General features: G+C 44.6%; 2 protein-coding genes across 2 annotated transcripts in view; one reads left to right on the forward strand and one right to left on the reverse strand.

The window, feature by feature from the left end:
• Positions 1-127: 127 nt before the first annotated feature.
• On the forward strand, positions 128-5,545 carry rab20 (RAB20, member RAS oncogene family). The gene is made up of 2 exons (XM_083638485.1): positions 128-514; positions 4,317-5,545. Exons 1-2 carry the CDS (start codon positions 325-327, stop codon positions 4,907-4,909), a joined length of 783 nt encoding a protein of 260 aa, XP_083494611.1. The 5' UTR covers positions 128-324; the 3' UTR covers positions 4,910-5,545.
• A 131-nt stretch (positions 5,546-5,676) lies between these two features.
• Positions 5,677-17,100, reverse strand: part of col4a2 (collagen, type IV, alpha 2) — a gene marked incomplete at its 5' end in the record, with an annotated part of 44,939 nt that continues 33,515 nt past the window's right edge. Inside the window, 17 exons of the mRNA XM_083638223.1 lie at positions 5,677-7,081; positions 7,243-7,529; positions 8,317-8,508; positions 9,027-9,143; positions 9,233-9,379; positions 9,493-9,591; positions 10,033-10,194; positions 11,769-11,885; positions 14,026-14,151; positions 14,813-14,884; positions 14,980-15,087; positions 15,254-15,361; positions 15,485-15,559; positions 15,661-15,724; positions 16,144-16,325; positions 16,414-16,539; positions 16,635-16,778. Coding sequence (XP_083494349.1) covers positions 6,824-7,081; positions 7,243-7,529; positions 8,317-8,508; positions 9,027-9,143; positions 9,233-9,379; positions 9,493-9,591; positions 10,033-10,194; positions 11,769-11,885; positions 14,026-14,151; positions 14,813-14,884; positions 14,980-15,087; positions 15,254-15,361; positions 15,485-15,559; positions 15,661-15,724; positions 16,144-16,325; positions 16,414-16,539; positions 16,635-16,778 — 2,384 coding nt within the window. The 3' untranslated portion in view covers positions 5,677-6,823. The remainder of the gene's footprint in view (positions 7,082-7,242; positions 7,530-8,316; positions 8,509-9,026; positions 9,144-9,232; positions 9,380-9,492; positions 9,592-10,032; positions 10,195-11,768; positions 11,886-14,025; positions 14,152-14,812; positions 14,885-14,979; positions 15,088-15,253; positions 15,362-15,484; positions 15,560-15,660; positions 15,725-16,143; positions 16,326-16,413; positions 16,540-16,634; positions 16,779-17,100) is intronic.

Genomic DNA, 17,100 nt, shown 5'->3' on the forward strand with positions numbered 1-17,100 from the left:
TCCCGTCCGCCTGCCGGGGCGGACCCATACTACATATCAGGCGCCCCTTTGGTTTCACCCACTTCCTGTTTAATCTCAGTTAACTACTTTTTGGAGTTCGTTTGTTTAATATTATGCGACCGAGAGCGAGCTAATAGGCTCCCAATGGCTAACGCTGGCTAGTCACCTTGTCAACATATAACTAATTTCTCACTTATGGGATGGCGGATCCCAGAAACTCTGTGTTTTTGTCTGATGGGACTTCGCTAACAAAGTCAAGTTAAATCGACCAGCTGGACTGTTTCCTTTCGTTCAATAAAAAACGGACACGAGTCAGTGAGCATCATGCCCGAGATGTCGAAGATGAAGAAGCCGGACGTCAAGATAGTGATCCTGGGAGACATGAACGTGGGGAAGACCTCTCTGCTCCACAGGTACACGGAGAGGAAGTTCAAAGACACCATCAGCACCGTTGGAGGGGCGTTTTTCCTCAAACAGTGGGGTCCCTACAATATCTCGATATGGGACACCGCAGGTAATACTCTTTTCATGTGATTGATCATACTCTATCCGTGTTTTCACGCCCCTTTCCTACTGATCTGGGTTATTAACTTTATTTAACGTTATCTGATGACGTGTGATCCCACCACCTGAGGCAACCATCGCATGTGACATGTGACTGTCTGTTTATCTCAGCCTGCAGTCTCATGAGGACCATCCACATTTTTGAAACTCTTATTGCCTGTAATTTATATAGGTCAGTGGTCACACATCTCGATAGCATCGATATATACATGTTCTATTAGCAACCACTCTTGCTTGATTACCACTAATTGGAGAAGAAGAAAAGGGAATCGAACATTTACGTTCTTGATTTTTAAAGACCCACTAAAGTCATGTTTTAAGATGTATATAACTAAATTTGGTTAATAATTTGTGTCTGATAAGGTTTTTCCACAAAAAAAGTTAATTAATCCTTAAAATGACTCATTCTCTTAAAATGACTCATTCTCCTCCATTAAATATTCCAGAATATGTAAATATGCAAATATTGTTGATTTCTAAAGTTTAACTGCTGAATAGTGGACAGGCTGGCTCCAAGTATTTTGTGATGTCACAAATCATGCTTTTCAGTGAGCACAGAGAAACTTTCCACTTTCAACAGACGATTGTGGATATAGCCTTCTAGTGTCAAACTCTGCACACACAGTATTCTGCACAGTGAACCTCAAACATTCTAGTGGAGGGGGTCTTAAATGCAACTTACTGCCATTTGTTTTTAAGCAACGAGCAACTCTACTCCGTGCCCATGTTGCCGTACAACGCCGGTGTTATAAAATCAGTGTGAAACTTGCCTCATGGCTTATTGCGTCATATTGGACTGATTTGACCTCAGGCAAACCATTGTCACTAGCATACTTTTGCAATAACACGTACAAATACTAGTTCTAGGCTGTTTTATAGCTAACTCCCTGAGATAGGAACTTCAAGAAACTGTTGTAACAGATGTGAGGAAAGATGGCTATCATCTACCAGTATGTGGTCACTGCTTCAGTGGAAGGCCTCCAAAGGTCTGATCCAGAGTCATTTAAAAACACAGTGACTGTAATGCTATTCAGTATAAAAGGTGGTTAACCTATGTGCAAGTACTGTACATGGCAGTACTGCACATACATGGCAACAGATCTGGTGCAGATAGGCCTCTCTTTTTTTCAGGAACGAGTGTGATTGAACTAAAAATGCTCAACATGTCCTGCTCCAGGAAGTATGTCAAAGGAAACCTCATAATCAGTATCTTGTTGACAGAAGATATGCAATGGTAGGTCATATAGGCTCTCTTGAAAGTCTCACATTGACATAATGACATCCAGGCAGACTCTGGTCTGCACTGCATTGAACCACTTAAGTACAGATGATAATGCTGATAATCATCAGGGAGTATTCAGGGTCAGCGGTGATAAAGTGTAGGGCAGAGCGGTCAAGTACATGCAGTGAGTTGAGTCCTATAGATCTTCAATCTATCTTGTTTTTCATTCATGTTCTCTGGTGCCTGGCAAGTTACACCTCAGCACTGTAATAGATAGTATTGTTCATTTGCTGTACAGGACCAGTGCCTTGATGCACCTTTGATTGGTCACTAGACCTGACTCACTGCTTGGAAATCCCAGGATTTCAGAACTGTATTAAGAACATACATCTCCCCCACCCCCGTCTATTGAATACAAGTTCACAAATTCAGTCTACCTAGATTCTATGTCTAATGATAAGGATCGTATCGGCTTGATTAATTAATTTATATATTACACACAACACACACACACACACACACACACACACACACACACACACACACACACACACACACACACACACACACACACACACACACACACACACACACACACACACACACACACACACACACACACACACACACACACACACACACACACACACACACACACACACACACACAGCCCTGGCTATTCAGGCATAATGATCAGGTGTTTGTCCCAGTTACTTTTGGTGAATAATCCCTAAACTGCCACATGTTTTCCAACAGTGGCAACATTAACTATATTTGGCCTCCTCAGTCAAATACACATCTAGCAAAAATGAGCTAATTTATGTTGTTGAACTACAAAGATAAGGAATGACCATTGACCAAGTGACCCATATACCACTTTCTGTGTGTGTTCCAGATCCCCATGACCTCTTGACAGGATGCAGTTGCGTTCCTTTATTTTAGTCACTGTGCTAGAGAAACGCTGGATCAGCGCTGACTCATTTCAACGGGAATGTTGTTGCACACCTATCAACAGCACAGATGATACAACTACAGGAGGGTGGCCACACATTAAGAGTCCTCAAATCTGTTAGAACACTCTCAAACAAGTTGTGCTGCTCACTTTCCAGCATACTGTTCTGCTCTCCTCTGTTGGAGTTTTGCTGTTGACTTATCTTCAAAGCTCCAGGCGTTTCAACCGCACGCCATGTTCCTCTTATCAGTCACATGACAGCGCCGTGATGATGACCAGCAGAGAGAATCATCATGACTCCACAGGCTTTAACCCCTCGTTCTCTTTCCCACACTTACACGTTACAGTGCTTTCCAGAAAGATGATTCATGCATCTGCAAGCAAGGCATGAGTCTGTGTTTTTTCATTATTGGTCACAACACTTTAACGCTAATTGCAAAATGTCCCCTTCACGTCCACTGTGGTGTTCAATCCATTCCAGGAGTTATTTTGTGATGAAGACTTGTACATTTACCCTTTTGTTGTATCCACTTTCCCTCCTCAACCCTGCCTCACCTGCTTTTACTTCAGTAAGTGATTCCCTACATTTCCCAGAATGCCCTTTGACAACCCCCTGAGAACAGATATGAACTTGTTGCTTAATTTAACTGGAGTAAAGTTAGCTTGATATTGTGTGTTGTGTATTCTGTGGACATTTGTTTCCCCCCCATCTCCTATAACTTGTAAAGCAAAACAGTAAAAGCACATAATATATTAGTGATTACTGGAAGAGGGAAAACCATTTACAATCACCTTTTCGATATTTGAGAAAATATTTTACTTATGCGACCTAGTTCATATGGGAAATTAGATATTGAAATTTTAGTGTTTTGATACACAAGAAAAAAGGATTTATTAAATATTGAAATAGCTTCTCGGTCTCCTCTGCCAGTAATCGCACATAGATTAAATCAATGTGGTTTTACTTCACAAGTGGAGAGAACAGTAGCGATCGCTGTTGACTCAGTTTCCAGTTGAGAGTTGTGCCACTTTCAACTTGTCTTGTGGCAGCATTGCATTCTGGTCTATTGAGGCTACTTGCCTCTCCTACAACGGCGTTCTCCCTGTGTGATTGTTGAACATTGGTGAAAAACAGCGAGCCTAAAAAGAAGCACAATTCACTTGGGCTAAGATCAGTGAAAAACGGCATTTCTTTACATTTTGCTGATGATGAACAAGGGGAACAAAGAACTCTTGTATACCATATATTAACCAACTGGCTCCCACACTGACAAATGATTCACACACTGTGCACCCTCAAGAGTTGTGCATATTTCAACAACAAAGGCTGTCTCTGTTTTCCAACTGCTGGCTGACTCGCAGCGTTTCTGTCTCGGTCTCTCTTCTGCAGCATTTTCTCCTCCCGTTGTCAGATTGTGTTGCCCCACTGTTTGAGCTCATAGGTTTTGAGTAGCTGTGTGTGCACACTGTACTGTTCATTTGGCTGTTTTAAAATGCTCTACATTTCTGGGATTTGAATGGGTGTTTGTCTCTCAGCACCTCAGACGTTGTGGTTGATATATCCACCTGTCTCCGCAGGCCGTGAGCAGTTCCACGGGTTGGGTTCCATGTACTGCCGAGGCGCGGCGGCCGTCATCCTCACCTACGACGTCACAAATTGGCAGAGCCTCGCCGAGCTGGAGGAGCGCTTCCTGTCCCTGACCGATACCGCCAACCACGACTGCATTTACGCCATCGTGGGCAACAAGGCCGACCTCACAGACCCCAAGGCCCAGCTGGCTCAGGACTCGGACGCAGCGTCCGAGGACCGGACCGAGTGCGAGGAGGACGGGACGACGGGGGCACAGGTACCGTTCGCCTGCCCCACGCCGCCGGCCTCCCCCGCCTCCCCCTCTCACAAACAGGTGTGCCACGACGATGCCATAGCTCTGTACGGGAGAATCCTGCGCTACAAGGGCCTGGAAGAGAAGAGCAGCCTGCCCGCAGAGAAGGTGTGCTTCGAGACGAGCGCCAAGACAGGCTTCAACGTGGACAGGCTGTTTGAGACGCTGTTCGACCTGGTGCTGCCTTCCATCCTGAGGAAGAGAAACCAGAACCAGGAGTCTCCTACAGTGGACCTGGAGGACTACAGGGGGAACAACAGCAAGCGGACCAAAACCGCCTGCTGCTAGTGTCTGCCGAGGGGGAGGGGCTGCCACTAACAGAGAGGGACTGATTTTTTTTTAGGACAATCTACAAGTTGGTCTGAGCACCCCCTAGTGTACTGAGATGGTGCTGTTTGTTGCCTTGCTTTAATCCATATGGACACACAGTTGCTGCTGATAGACAAAGTGAAAAACAACAAACACTTGATTTCATCCATATCTTAAGGATTGTTGTGTGTGAGGAAGGGAAGCAGTTCTGTGTTGGGTTATTCATTTCTACGCTTTGAAACCTTGCATCCAAAGGACTGAAACCACACCTTGGCTCCCAAAGATGTGTCTACGTGCAAACAGGCTATACTGAACTCAAATGATGCACACCAGAAGTCAATCACTGCTATTTGTTAATTAATCTTTTGGAATGAAGATGTCACAGATGTCATTGTTAAACAGCACTAATTGTTACTTGGGTGGCACATTGCACTGTGTATAGTAGTCCTATTTTAAGGACCACCCCCAATTTATAGAAATCGCACATTCTTTTTGTTTGCTCTGTTCTGTTGTTATCAACATTGATTTAACATTCCATTTGCACATGATCTGAACTGTTCAATAAGTGTAAATACATTGAATTTCACATTGAAAATATTCCTGTAAAATTTTTAAAGATGCTATGATAATAAAGATTATTTTGAAATCATGTAAAGCTGTTTTCGTGGCATGACTGATTAGGCCGAGAGTGCATAATAGTAGAGTAAATGAAACAAGTCACATGTACAACAAACATTTAATGAACTTTTCAATTACAATGCAATGATATTGTCACTTATGGAAATTAGTGATTGCATTGAAACAAATGGTCTCAATCTACTTTACCTAATTAGACAGTTGAATCTCAAAAGGAATGTATTTAGACAGAGTTGGAGATTTGTCTGCCCCCTGAATTATGTGAAAGAAAAGCTCCAACCTAGGATCGCTGACCAAAGCAAACATTTGCCACAATCAAACCTTTGGATCAGACCTTTGAGCCAAGCTGTGTACATTCTGTACTGTTGGCAGCTTAGGGCGGTTAAATTATTAGTAGAAATTTGTAAAGGTAAACTGTGTGACAGTGTGGCATGGGTAGGATAGGATTCAACAACAAAATACATGTCCTGTATATTTAAAGCTCTGAAGGGCAAAAATCAAGTTCATTCAGCTGATATAAATACAGGGAAAAGAGTCAGTGCAGTGTGTGATCAGTGTGTATATTTAAGAGTAAAGAGTTACAAGATATATACAATTCAGAGATGGGCGGTTAATGTGTTAAACATATTAACAACTTGGAAATGAGACTGTCAATTCTATATATAAAAAAGGGGTTTGTAAGAACATTGGAAGAAAAGTAGACTAATACTGTCAGGTGTCAAACGGCAATGTGTTTAAAGGCCTCAAACCAGACTTACGTAAAGACATAATGTACAGTTGGTCGAGAAGCAGTGTTAGTGGCATTGCTGGGCTGCAAACCCAGAACAAGAAGGAAAGCATATTTAGAAACTCACTATCTGAAGCATCTTTGGTTCAGCTGTATGGTGTATGATTGTGTACGGTCTCTGGTCTGTTAAGACCAAATCTCATAGGAGCTGAGGTAATAAGTTAAAGAGTAAGCACCATTCCACATGAAACACACAAAAAATACACTTTTCCATCATGCTGTTGACGTCCGGATGGGGCTTCTATTCGGGGCTTTTCACTGGCAGCTCAAGGCATCACACACGGTGCTTCTGTCTCTAAGCCTGAGCATTGTTGTCCAGGGGAGAAAAAGCACTTTCCCCATTTACACTGATCTAAGGTCAGCATTTCAGATTCCACGCGGGACAGAGAAGGGCGACACTAGATCGGTGTGAATGGAGCAACTTCTCCCTGCAACTGAAAACACAGTCAGAGGTGGGAGCTGGGAAGCGGTCACAGGTTCTTCATGCAGACCTGGCAGCGGCTCATGCGTGACAGGATCTGCCCCGCTTTGAGGGTCTCTGATGCTGGCGCCTCGTGCTGGAACTGCTGATCTGTGGAGGTCAGCCAGAAGCTGTGCTCGCTAGCAAAGTAGTGGCAAGTGCCTTTAGCCCCGTTACACTCAATAAACGGGGTTGTACGGAAGTCTTCCAGGCAGGAGCCGGGCGATGACAGGGACTGGCCTCCCCCTTGATTTCCTGCTGCCGTGTGCTGAGGAGAAAAGAAGAAAGACGTGACGTAGGTGAGCAACATACTGAAATACTAGCATGAACAATGGCACTGATGTGAGATAGAGGCTACACCTTTGTTTGAGGAGACATGCTTGGGTCATAATGACCTCTTCCTTGGTGGAGCAGGACGACCAAACTCACCATGATGAAGGAGTAGCCAATCCACAGGCTGCGCCAGCCCACTGGACACTGCGGGATGGTGATGTCCTGACTGTGGACTGCTATGGCAACAGACGGAGCCTCGCACACTGAGCAGCGGCTGATGTGCGGTTTGATCTCGTCGCCTTCTACAGGCATCATCGGAAGAGGAGCAGTCGTTGACAGCCAGTAAGACTTATCGTTTCTGCTGGCGTAGTAGCATAGATCTCCAGGGTTGCAGTACAGGAAGGGCATGGTGCTGAAGCGTGGGAGACAGGAACCAGCCAATCCTGAAAAAACCCAGTCAGCCAAGCAAATTATACTTTGCGATACACACATGTATTACAATAAGGCACAAGTGCGACTTCAACAAGCGGATTATTTGCTCTATTGTTAGAATCGCATGCATTTAGTTAAAGATGGTCAAATTGACGGCATGAAACCATCCAAATCAAATGATCTCTTTAGCTCTTTACTGCTTGTGATGCATCGTTGATTCATTTACAGACTAAATCAGATTGCATTCATCATTGATTCACTGCTTAAAAACCAAAGTTAAAAGTGAGGTAGAATTAGCGTGCACAAATAGACTGAGAGGACAGATGAGCTAATGATGTGTTGATGTTATCACAGTGGATATAGAGAAACAAAGTCACACCCACTTCCGGTTTAGGCATATGCACCAAGAGATTTCATCCACTTTATTTTCCCATAGACATTTAGTCAAATGTTTATAACAATAGTTTTACTTGGTCAAACCAAGCGATTCAACTATATTTAGAATCTGGAGAGACCATAGAACATTTCACCTGTATAACACTTAATTATACCGCCACCTTCAGGCCGATTGAGTTCATATTTCTTGAGATGAAACTAGCCACCAATATCTGTCATTGGGCCAAATTTCTTGTCTGCGATGTACCAGCTCAAGGGAAATTGTGTCGTGGCAGAAGAGCTTGAATAACAAACCGGGTAAAAAAAACCTTCGGAGCTTGAATCCCAATAATAACTAGAATGAAAAATAATTGTTGTACCCTACAACATGTGTTTTGGAACTGACTGTCCACTCTGACTTACCGAGATCCTGGTTGTGGGCTTTTTCCTGGCCCTCAAAGTACAGCAGACTGTAGCCATCCCACAGTTTGGACATGCCCACAGGGCACATGGGTTTCTCCTCTGTCTGGCTGTGTTTCACCAGCAGGTAACCCACACTGACGCTGCGGCCAGGCATACCAGGTAACCCAGAGATACCAGGTCTACCATGTTCACCTACGGAGGGGATGATTTGAGTTCAGAAATAGTCTTTCACAAAATATACAAATGAATCCTCATATACAGTGTGTGTGTGTGTGTGTGTGCGCGCGCGCGCGCACACACACACACACACACATGCACACACACACACACACACACACACACACACACACACACACACACACACACACACACACACACACACACACACACACACGCCTAAGGTTTACTTATGTAAATACAAACCTGAAAATAGGAGGCTCAAATTCTTTCATAACTGCCTTCAAGCCCTGCCCTCCACTAAGCTAATTACATAATAATGCCAAAAGAGCCTGATGGCGTTTGTAGACGCCAGCTCTCTGTGCATAACCTTCCGTTCTCAGTCTTAGTGGTTTATTCACTAAAGCAACTCTGACTCAAATTATATGATCAAACCCTCCTTGGCGTCTGGCTCCCTCCACCTCCTCCTAAATCCTTTAATCCAGGTTTAGTTAGCCGGGCCTAATCCTAAATTGCCCCATTGTCAGACGTACCTTCCATGCCTTGCAGCCCGGGGTGGCCCATTTTTCCAATGTTTCCACGGAATCCAGGGGTACCTGGTGTACCACCAATCCCGGGCATGCCCTTCTGCCCCTTGGGTCCCAGGTAGCCTGTGCAGTAAGGAGGTTTCATTACATTACTGTATAGGACAATTCATTGAGAGATGTTTAAGAACGAGTGTTTGATTAGAACAACAAACCTGGATCCCCAGGGAGTCCGTGTGGCCCTGGTTCCCCTCGCATCCCTTCTGGTCCTTGGATACCCTGAGGTCCTGAAAGGCCCCTGTCCCCTGGAACTCTGGATGGGAGCGGCGGACGACCCTGGCTGCCTGGGGCTCCAGGAAATCCTGCAGCAGGCACGGATCATGTGATGAACAGAGCATAAAAAGAAAATCTAAAATGGCAAGCAGCAGAGGACCAGTGAGCAGTCTGTTGTTACAATGCTGGTCAGATCATTTACCCGTGGGTCCAGTGTTTCCTTTTGGACCGACTGGTCCTCTGTTTCCATGTGCACCAGACCTACCAGGATATCCCATCATTCCTTGCTCTCCTTTCACTCCTGTAAGACAAAAGCAATTCAACTCTATGTGGACACGGCACAGTTGCTGATGTTGATATCATCCATCTGATGCAGCAAAACATTTATTACTACTATACACTGTTACAAAACATCAAGTCATGTGCAGTTCAGCTGGTTGACCATCATGTATTCCTGACTCAAATAAGGTTAGAAGTTTGAGAAAAAAGTTCAAGTTGGATCCTTGTAACTTGAACTTTTTTCTCATGCTTCTCTCCACCCTCACCAAAGAGCACCTGTTTCAGTGATTTTACTAAGGACCCAAGCAGCGCTTCCTCCTCCCTTCTCTCAAAGGTTAGACGTTTGATTCTCCTTAGGAGCTGCTAATGCGAAAATGTTGACAATCATGATGTAGCTAACTTTGGATAGAAGCACCTGTTAAATGGCTTATCCTTGGAAAATGACTAGACCTTGTATCCATACCTTTCTTGCCAGACACACCACTGGGTCCCCTGTATCCAAATGGACCTTGATCTCCTCTGAATCCTTTGTTACCAGGAAATCCAGGGAAGCCATAGTCTCCAACAATACCCTTTTCTCCAGGGAAAGATTCCACACCGGGAAGTCCTCTGGCTCCAGGGAAACCTTGGAAACACATAATTACAGGTAATAAATAGGCTACCAGTGAAACAAACTCATCAACACCAAATCAGTCTAGCTCAGTACCGCCCAGTACAGCGAACGCCTAGTGCAGTGACTGCCTCTGAAAATCACTCAGGACCAGTGTGAGAGGCATTCAGAAGCGATCAGGAGTGAATGCTAGCTTAGCACAAATTGAAATAGGTATACTGTGTCGTCGTTCATTGGACTATCAACTCCAAATGTGTTACAGTCCCTAAAGGTCCTTACACATCATCATCATGCAATTAATTTGCACGTCAATAATATTTTCTGAACCTATATCAGTCAATGCAACTGTGCATACCAACAGCGAAGTTTCGCTGAGCGTTATTACGGCGTTTATTTTTTCGGACCAAGGTCGATTTTTCAGAAATCCGCTTCTGACGTGTACACATCTGTTGCTGTGATTGACAGGTGCGTAAAAATTTGCATCGCAATTTCGTGCTGTATATTCGCATCGCTCTTGGTGTGTAACAGCCTTAAGGGTGTAGTCTTCAATGTGCCCACCGAGTTTCAAGGTCATAGACCACCGTGAAATGGACTTCTGATATATTTAAATTAGTCAAAATCAGAATTGGCTAATAACTGCACCATTTTTACCCAATCATTACGAAAAGTTTGGGCATGTCCATCGACCATGCATACCAAATTTTATGTAATTTGGTCTTATGGTTGAAGAGGAGAATATTGGCCTTTTTCACAGCAGCCATTTTGTGTCTAAAAGGCAGAGTAAACACAGGTGCAACATAAACATTAATGAGGGGTTCAAATTTCCAATCCATTTAGGTGTTCCAGTGCTGGGGCCCTCATTAATGTTTCCTTTAATGTTAGAATTTCCAAGATGCCCGAAAATCTAGAGAAATGAGTTAAGCAGCATACCCATACCCATAACCAAATGATGATGATGATACCAAGTTTCAAGTGACTAGATCAGTGATTCTCAACCCGAGGCTCTAGAGCCACATGTGGCTCCTTCATGGGTAGTTGTGGCTCTTTAAGTCCTACTTGAAAAAAGAAAAAAAAGTGAGGAAAGGGGCTTTTTGTGGATTGCGGCTCTTGCAACAATTCTTGGTGTCAATGTGGCTCCTGCTCTAGATCAAGCTGGGCGGCCGGGAGGGCAGTGTAAGTTTCACTGCATGTTATAGCACCCCCTGTGGCTGAAATGTGACAAAACAGCTTGAAGACCTGCTATGTGTGTGCCAAATTTGAAAACCTTTGACCAATCAGACACTGAGCTAGAGCCATTTACAATATTTTTTGTATGCTGTGAATACCTAACAAGGCTAGGTCAGAACCTAGCATATGGCCAGCGTGATAAGGCGTTCACAAGCATTGGCACTCAAATCGGCAAGCAAATTGGACTGGACAAAGCCAAATATAGGGCCTGCTTGCGCTGGCCAAAAATACACTGTTGATTAAGAACTGTTATACAGAAAGGTCTGGTAATGCAAGGAAGATGCAGATATGGCATTGTTTTTCTTTCCATTAACAATGGTTTGCTTTTTAGAGGTGTAACCATCAACCAACTATCTTCTCACCTGGGAATCCTTTAGCTCCTTGAAAGCCGGGGTCCCCAGGGAATCCAGGTGTGTCTGGGCTCCCCGCTGGTCCTTGGGGTCCTCTGAACCCTGGCAGTCCTGGGTGGCCGTGGTCACCTGAACAAATCAAACGTCGGCTGCTTTCAACCTTTATGTTGGTTCTAATGGGAAAATGATTTACAGCAGACCCTAGGAGTTTCTATGTTTCATATTATCATTTTATTGAGAACCCAGGAATATGCCTTTAGTCCTGCTGGGGTCCTATAGAGCTGCAGGTATGAGTCCTAAAACCCGCAAATGCGTTAGCATGGGTTACTCCTCCGCTCGAAGTCAACAGGTTTTTATTTAAATGCCAAAAATAAGATCTGTGGTTAATAACAGCCCTTTGTGTTTGTAACGGTAGCCAGCGGATAGTGCTTTGCAGTGAGTGAACCTCACTCCCCAAGAGTCAGTCACTCAATCAATCAATCAATCAATCAAACCTTTATTGGCAGACGCTTGGTCCATATATGACACATACACAATTACAAAAAGCACATAAGGGCACAATAAAAGAACAAAAGTACATTATAAAAGAGAGTCATACCAGAGTTTCCACATATGTGACTGGTATCTCACAGTGCTTAGCCCAGGATCAGTGAGCAACTTAATGATAACATTCTGAGACACGTTCAATCTACAGATGAACCTGTACCTCAGATTTCTCAGGAGCGCCTGGAAAGTGGCCACCCCCGCCTTACAGAACAGGTCACTAGCACTGCTCCACCTGGGCTTTTTCAGCAAGATGCGCATGCAATCATTATAGGCAACCTGAAGTTTATGCATGCTTGCCTTCTTAAACTTTGCCCACAAGGGGGCAGTATAGATAGGGGTACAGTAAGCCCTAAAGAGTGTGATCTTTACATCATCAGAACAGGAGTGGAATTTCCTGACCAACATGTTAGCCTGAATGTATAACACACGCCGCTGTCTATACATATCATCATCATCACCCATATGGTCAGTGATGAAGTGGCCCAGATATTTGGTTTTGTCACAGACACATAGAGCATGCTCAGAGAAAAAAAAGACAGGAAAAGCAAGATCCCGGTCCTCTTTCGTTCTACAGATCATAACAACACTCTTCTTAGCATTGTATTTAACATCAAATTGGACCCCGTAATCAGAACAGATATTCAGCAGATGTTGAAACCCAGCGCTGCTGGGGGAGAAGATCGCCAGGTCATCCGCATACATAAGATGGTTAATCAAGGCGTTACCGATCATACATCCTGTTCTGCAGTCTCTTAGCTGGACAGAGAGATCATCCATATATAAATTAAAGAGAACAGGGGAGAGTAGCCCCCCCTGCCGTACCCCATTACCAACACAGAAAGGGGTAGAGACACTATTGCCCCATTTTACCAGCATACTCTGGTTGGCATACCAGTATGCCAGTATGCGTATTATGCTGCCAGGCACACCTCTTTGACTTAATTTTAGAAACAGCTTATGATGATTGACTCGATCAAAAGCCTTCGATGCATCTATAAAACCAACTAAAACAGAAGAGTTCTGCCTTTTATAGGCTTCGACAACCTCCTTCAATGCATAGATACACAAATCAGAAAAAAAACTATGCTTGGCCTTAAAGCCAAATTGATTGTCAGTGCTGGATATAAACAAATTTAAACGATCTAATAAAATCATTTCAAATACTTTGGAAATCACACTGGCTAGGGCAATAGGCCTGTGATTATCTAGGCTCTCAACTTTGCCAGTCTTATCCTTGATAACCGGCACCAGAGTGACTGACAACATAGATGGCGGCAGAAAACCGTGGGTCATAAAGCCATTAAAACACATGGCAAGAAGAGCTGCAGCCTTGGGGCTAGCTAGCTTGAGATGTTCAGCAGAAATATGATCTAATCCACATGCTTTGTTATCGGCTAGCTGTAAGATCGCCTGGTAAACTTCTTTAGCTGTAACAGACACTACATCAAGCATCAAGAGATGCTCTAGCAGCAGATGCTAGAGCTCATGGTTTTTAGCCTCCCATGCCGGAGGCTCTGAGTTCCATTAGCAGCTGTGGGGGACTGCACAACGCGGGTTACATGTTCGGCAAGATCACGCGCACAAAGGAACACCACTTTTATGAAATGTTTAAGCGTAAATGCGACCCCACGCGATGCTAACTTCTGGGTTAGTCGTCAAAAATACGCCATCCCTGCGGCACCCTATTAGGAAGGCCTATTAGTGCAACAGGACGGTGACTAACCTGCAGGTCCCTGAAAGCCTTTCAAACCCACTGTGCCCGGGATACCAGCCTCGGTGTTGGGGATGCCACCCTCTCCCTTCTCTCCTTTGGCTCCCGGCTCCCCTGCTGGTCCAGAGGTGTCCACACCTGACGGGAGATAACAGGCACCATCACAAAACATGTCCGACTCCTCTAGGGTCTTACATAACAGAGACACACACAGGCACATGGTTTCAACAAAGACCCCTGAGTTTGCTCACAGTTTTAAGCTATAAATCTTCCTCATATGCATTCATATGAATACTGTATAATTTCAGTGTTTCCCAAACTATGGGTCGGGATCAAATTTGGGTTTGGTTTGGTTTATGTCGGATCAAGAATACATACAAGCATTACAAATTTACATTAATACAGTAGTAAAAAAAAAGTACACAATATGTAAATCGAAGAGTAAAATGATCCAAGGATGATAGCCCAGTAAAGCAGCTTAAAGTTACAAACTAGAAGCCTGCTTATTTCCACTGGGGTCCTTCAAATATCAAAACCTTAGTATTACACAATTGTACGGACCTGTGGGGGTTGGGTCGCCAACTGGTCGTCATGGCAACTCATTACCGTAAGTTTGGGTCCCAGGGAGACACAAAATGTATCTTTTGGGTCCCAATATGAAAAGGCTTGGGAACCCCTGCTGTATATCATGGTACTTTGACTAATCTTTCAGTGGAGTTCACAGAGCATTCCCATCTTTTGGTTCACCACAGCACCACTGATTCTGAAATAGTTTCCATGAACACTTTCTGTGGAATACCTAGAACTCCGGGGATTCCCTTTTGTCCCTTCAGTCCATTTAATCCATACAGGCCCGTCAGGCCAGGGAAACCTGCACACATTAGCACAGATAAAGATGACATGAATATGGTGAACAACAAATATGAGATGGATTATGAAACAAATGACAGATAGGTGGCCCGTTACCTTTCTCTCCTGGGAAGCCAGGTAAGCCAGGGGTCCCTGAGTTTCCAGGAACCCCAGGAAAGCCCTTCTGACCCTGGTTACCAGGAGATCCGCTCTGCCCGTCTGAGCCTGGGAAGAAATGACTGTGTTGAGCACAAGTGAGGCTCAACGCCATCGCGGTGTAACGCTCAGGGTGTAACGCTCAGTCTCGTACCATGTCAAACCTGTCAAATAATGTCACATACTTTAATTGGAATGTGTGCGTGTGATAAAGAACCGAATGGGGGTCTCATACCTGGGACTCCACCTATGCCAGGATCACCTGACTGGCCCTTCATCCCCCAGATACCATCGAAACCAGAGGGTCCCCTGTCTCCAGTGGGTCCGATCAATCCTTTGCTGCCTGTAAAGAGGGTGTCAGCCATTCCATATCCGTCAGGTCCGAGCCTCTAACTGTTCTGCCATCACTCTACGGATGGCGCTGATCAACATCAGATGAGAAGAAACTGAAAACTCTATGACTCACCGTGCAACCCTGGGAAACCAAGCTCCCCTCTCAGTCCTGTAGATCCAGGAAGGTCTATGGTAGGACCTTTCTCACCTGTGAAAGTATGCTAAAATTACCAAACAGTTGAAATACTCACAACATAATCACTTGATACTGTGTGTAACAAAACCTATATCTGTGTGGGTTAGGGTCACCTTTGAATCCCTTCCGTCCTAGATCTCCTGAAGCGCCATAGGCCCCTGGGCTTCCTTTAATTCCCTGAAAAGTAACAGGCAAAAAAATGTGTTAGACCTTCAGTATCTATCTGTTTATCTGTCTGTCTCACTGATGATCAGTGATGTCATAAATACCACTGATTACATCATCAGTGATGTCATAAATCCCACTGATGACATCATCAGTGTGCCATAAACCCCACTGATTACCTTCTAATCTAAATTGCAGTGATAGGTGAAAACAAACAGCTATAATTGCTTTGAAGAGATATTAGACTTTAGGCATACTAATTTCAATAGACCCCTGAGTCATATGAAATCCCCATTAGGGCTCCGCTCAGCCTGTTTAAACCTCAAGAAGAAGAACACACGCCCAGCGAGGTGTGGACATGATGCTTTTGTAAATACTCCATTATGAAGAAACACACTATTCTCTTTTCTTTTAGCCCCGCCCCCGCTCACCCGGTTGCCATGCATCCCTGTGAAGCCACTTATTCCACGGTTCCCGGTTATGCCTGGCATCCCTTTTGTCCCCGGAAGTCCTTCTGCACCTGCGTTTCCATGGAGCCCCTTCTCTCTGCTGGGGCTTCCAGGATGACCGTGAGTCCCACCGAATCCCGGCACACCGGGGTCCCCCTTAGTGCCTGATGTGGAACAGAGAGGGATGCGTGTCAAGACGGAGGAGAAGGTGAGAAGGAAGGCGTGATGGATACTGGCCTAACCGCTGCACACCTCTGGACCCGGTGAAGCCTTGTTCCCCTGGGGTTCCATCTTCTCCCTTGGTTCCCTTCATGTCAGCGATGATCTGGCGCGGGATGTGAGGCTTGTCCCCCGATGGCCCCCTCAGACCACGATCGCCTGGGAGATGATGAAGGCGGGGTCAACATGTGCTCCTCTCAGCATGAAACACCAGAGACATTATACCAAAGGTTTTGATGAAAGAAAGCTCTCACCCTTTACTCCGCTCTGGCCCACGCCTCCTTTATTGCCACCGTGACCTGAGCCTCCCTTTTCTCCTTTCAGCCCACCAAAACCCGCAGGCCCTGCTTCACCCCTGGGGCCCTCGAAGCCTGACATACCGCGGGAACCTTTGCCTCCTGGGGCACAAACAGACATCAGAGGTCACAGAAAAGAACATTGTGACCCAAACAGGGTTCTAATCAAAGCTGTACAATAACAAAACCAAGCCAAAGAACAATCACATATATGTCATATGATGGTTCATTATACTGTATACAGTATATATATATACGTTTCATACGATTCAAGATCATTTTAATAGCCATAGTGAGTAATCACATTACAAACAAGGCATTTGTCTTTGTGCACTATGCAACGCATCGATCACAGCAATAGCAGAATATGGAGCAAACAGAAAAACAATCTTCAAATTATAAATGATAAAGTGCAAAGTAAAGT

Source organism: Poromitra crassiceps (genome assembly GCF_964638095.1).
Source record: "Poromitra crassiceps genome assembly, chromosome: 6".
NCBI classification, from domain to species: Eukaryota; Metazoa; Chordata; class Actinopteri; order Beryciformes; family Melamphaidae; genus Poromitra; species Poromitra crassiceps.

Bases quoted from the DNA above. Each gene is read 5' to 3' on its own strand.
- rab20 (XM_083638485.1), top strand. From the start codon at position 325: ATGCCCGAGATGTCGAAGATGAAGAAGCCGGACGTCAAGATAGTGATC. The intron at 515-4,316 runs GTAATACTCTTT...CTGTCTCCGCAG, and splicing joins CTCGATATGGGACACCGCAG to GCCGTGAGCAGTTCCACGGG.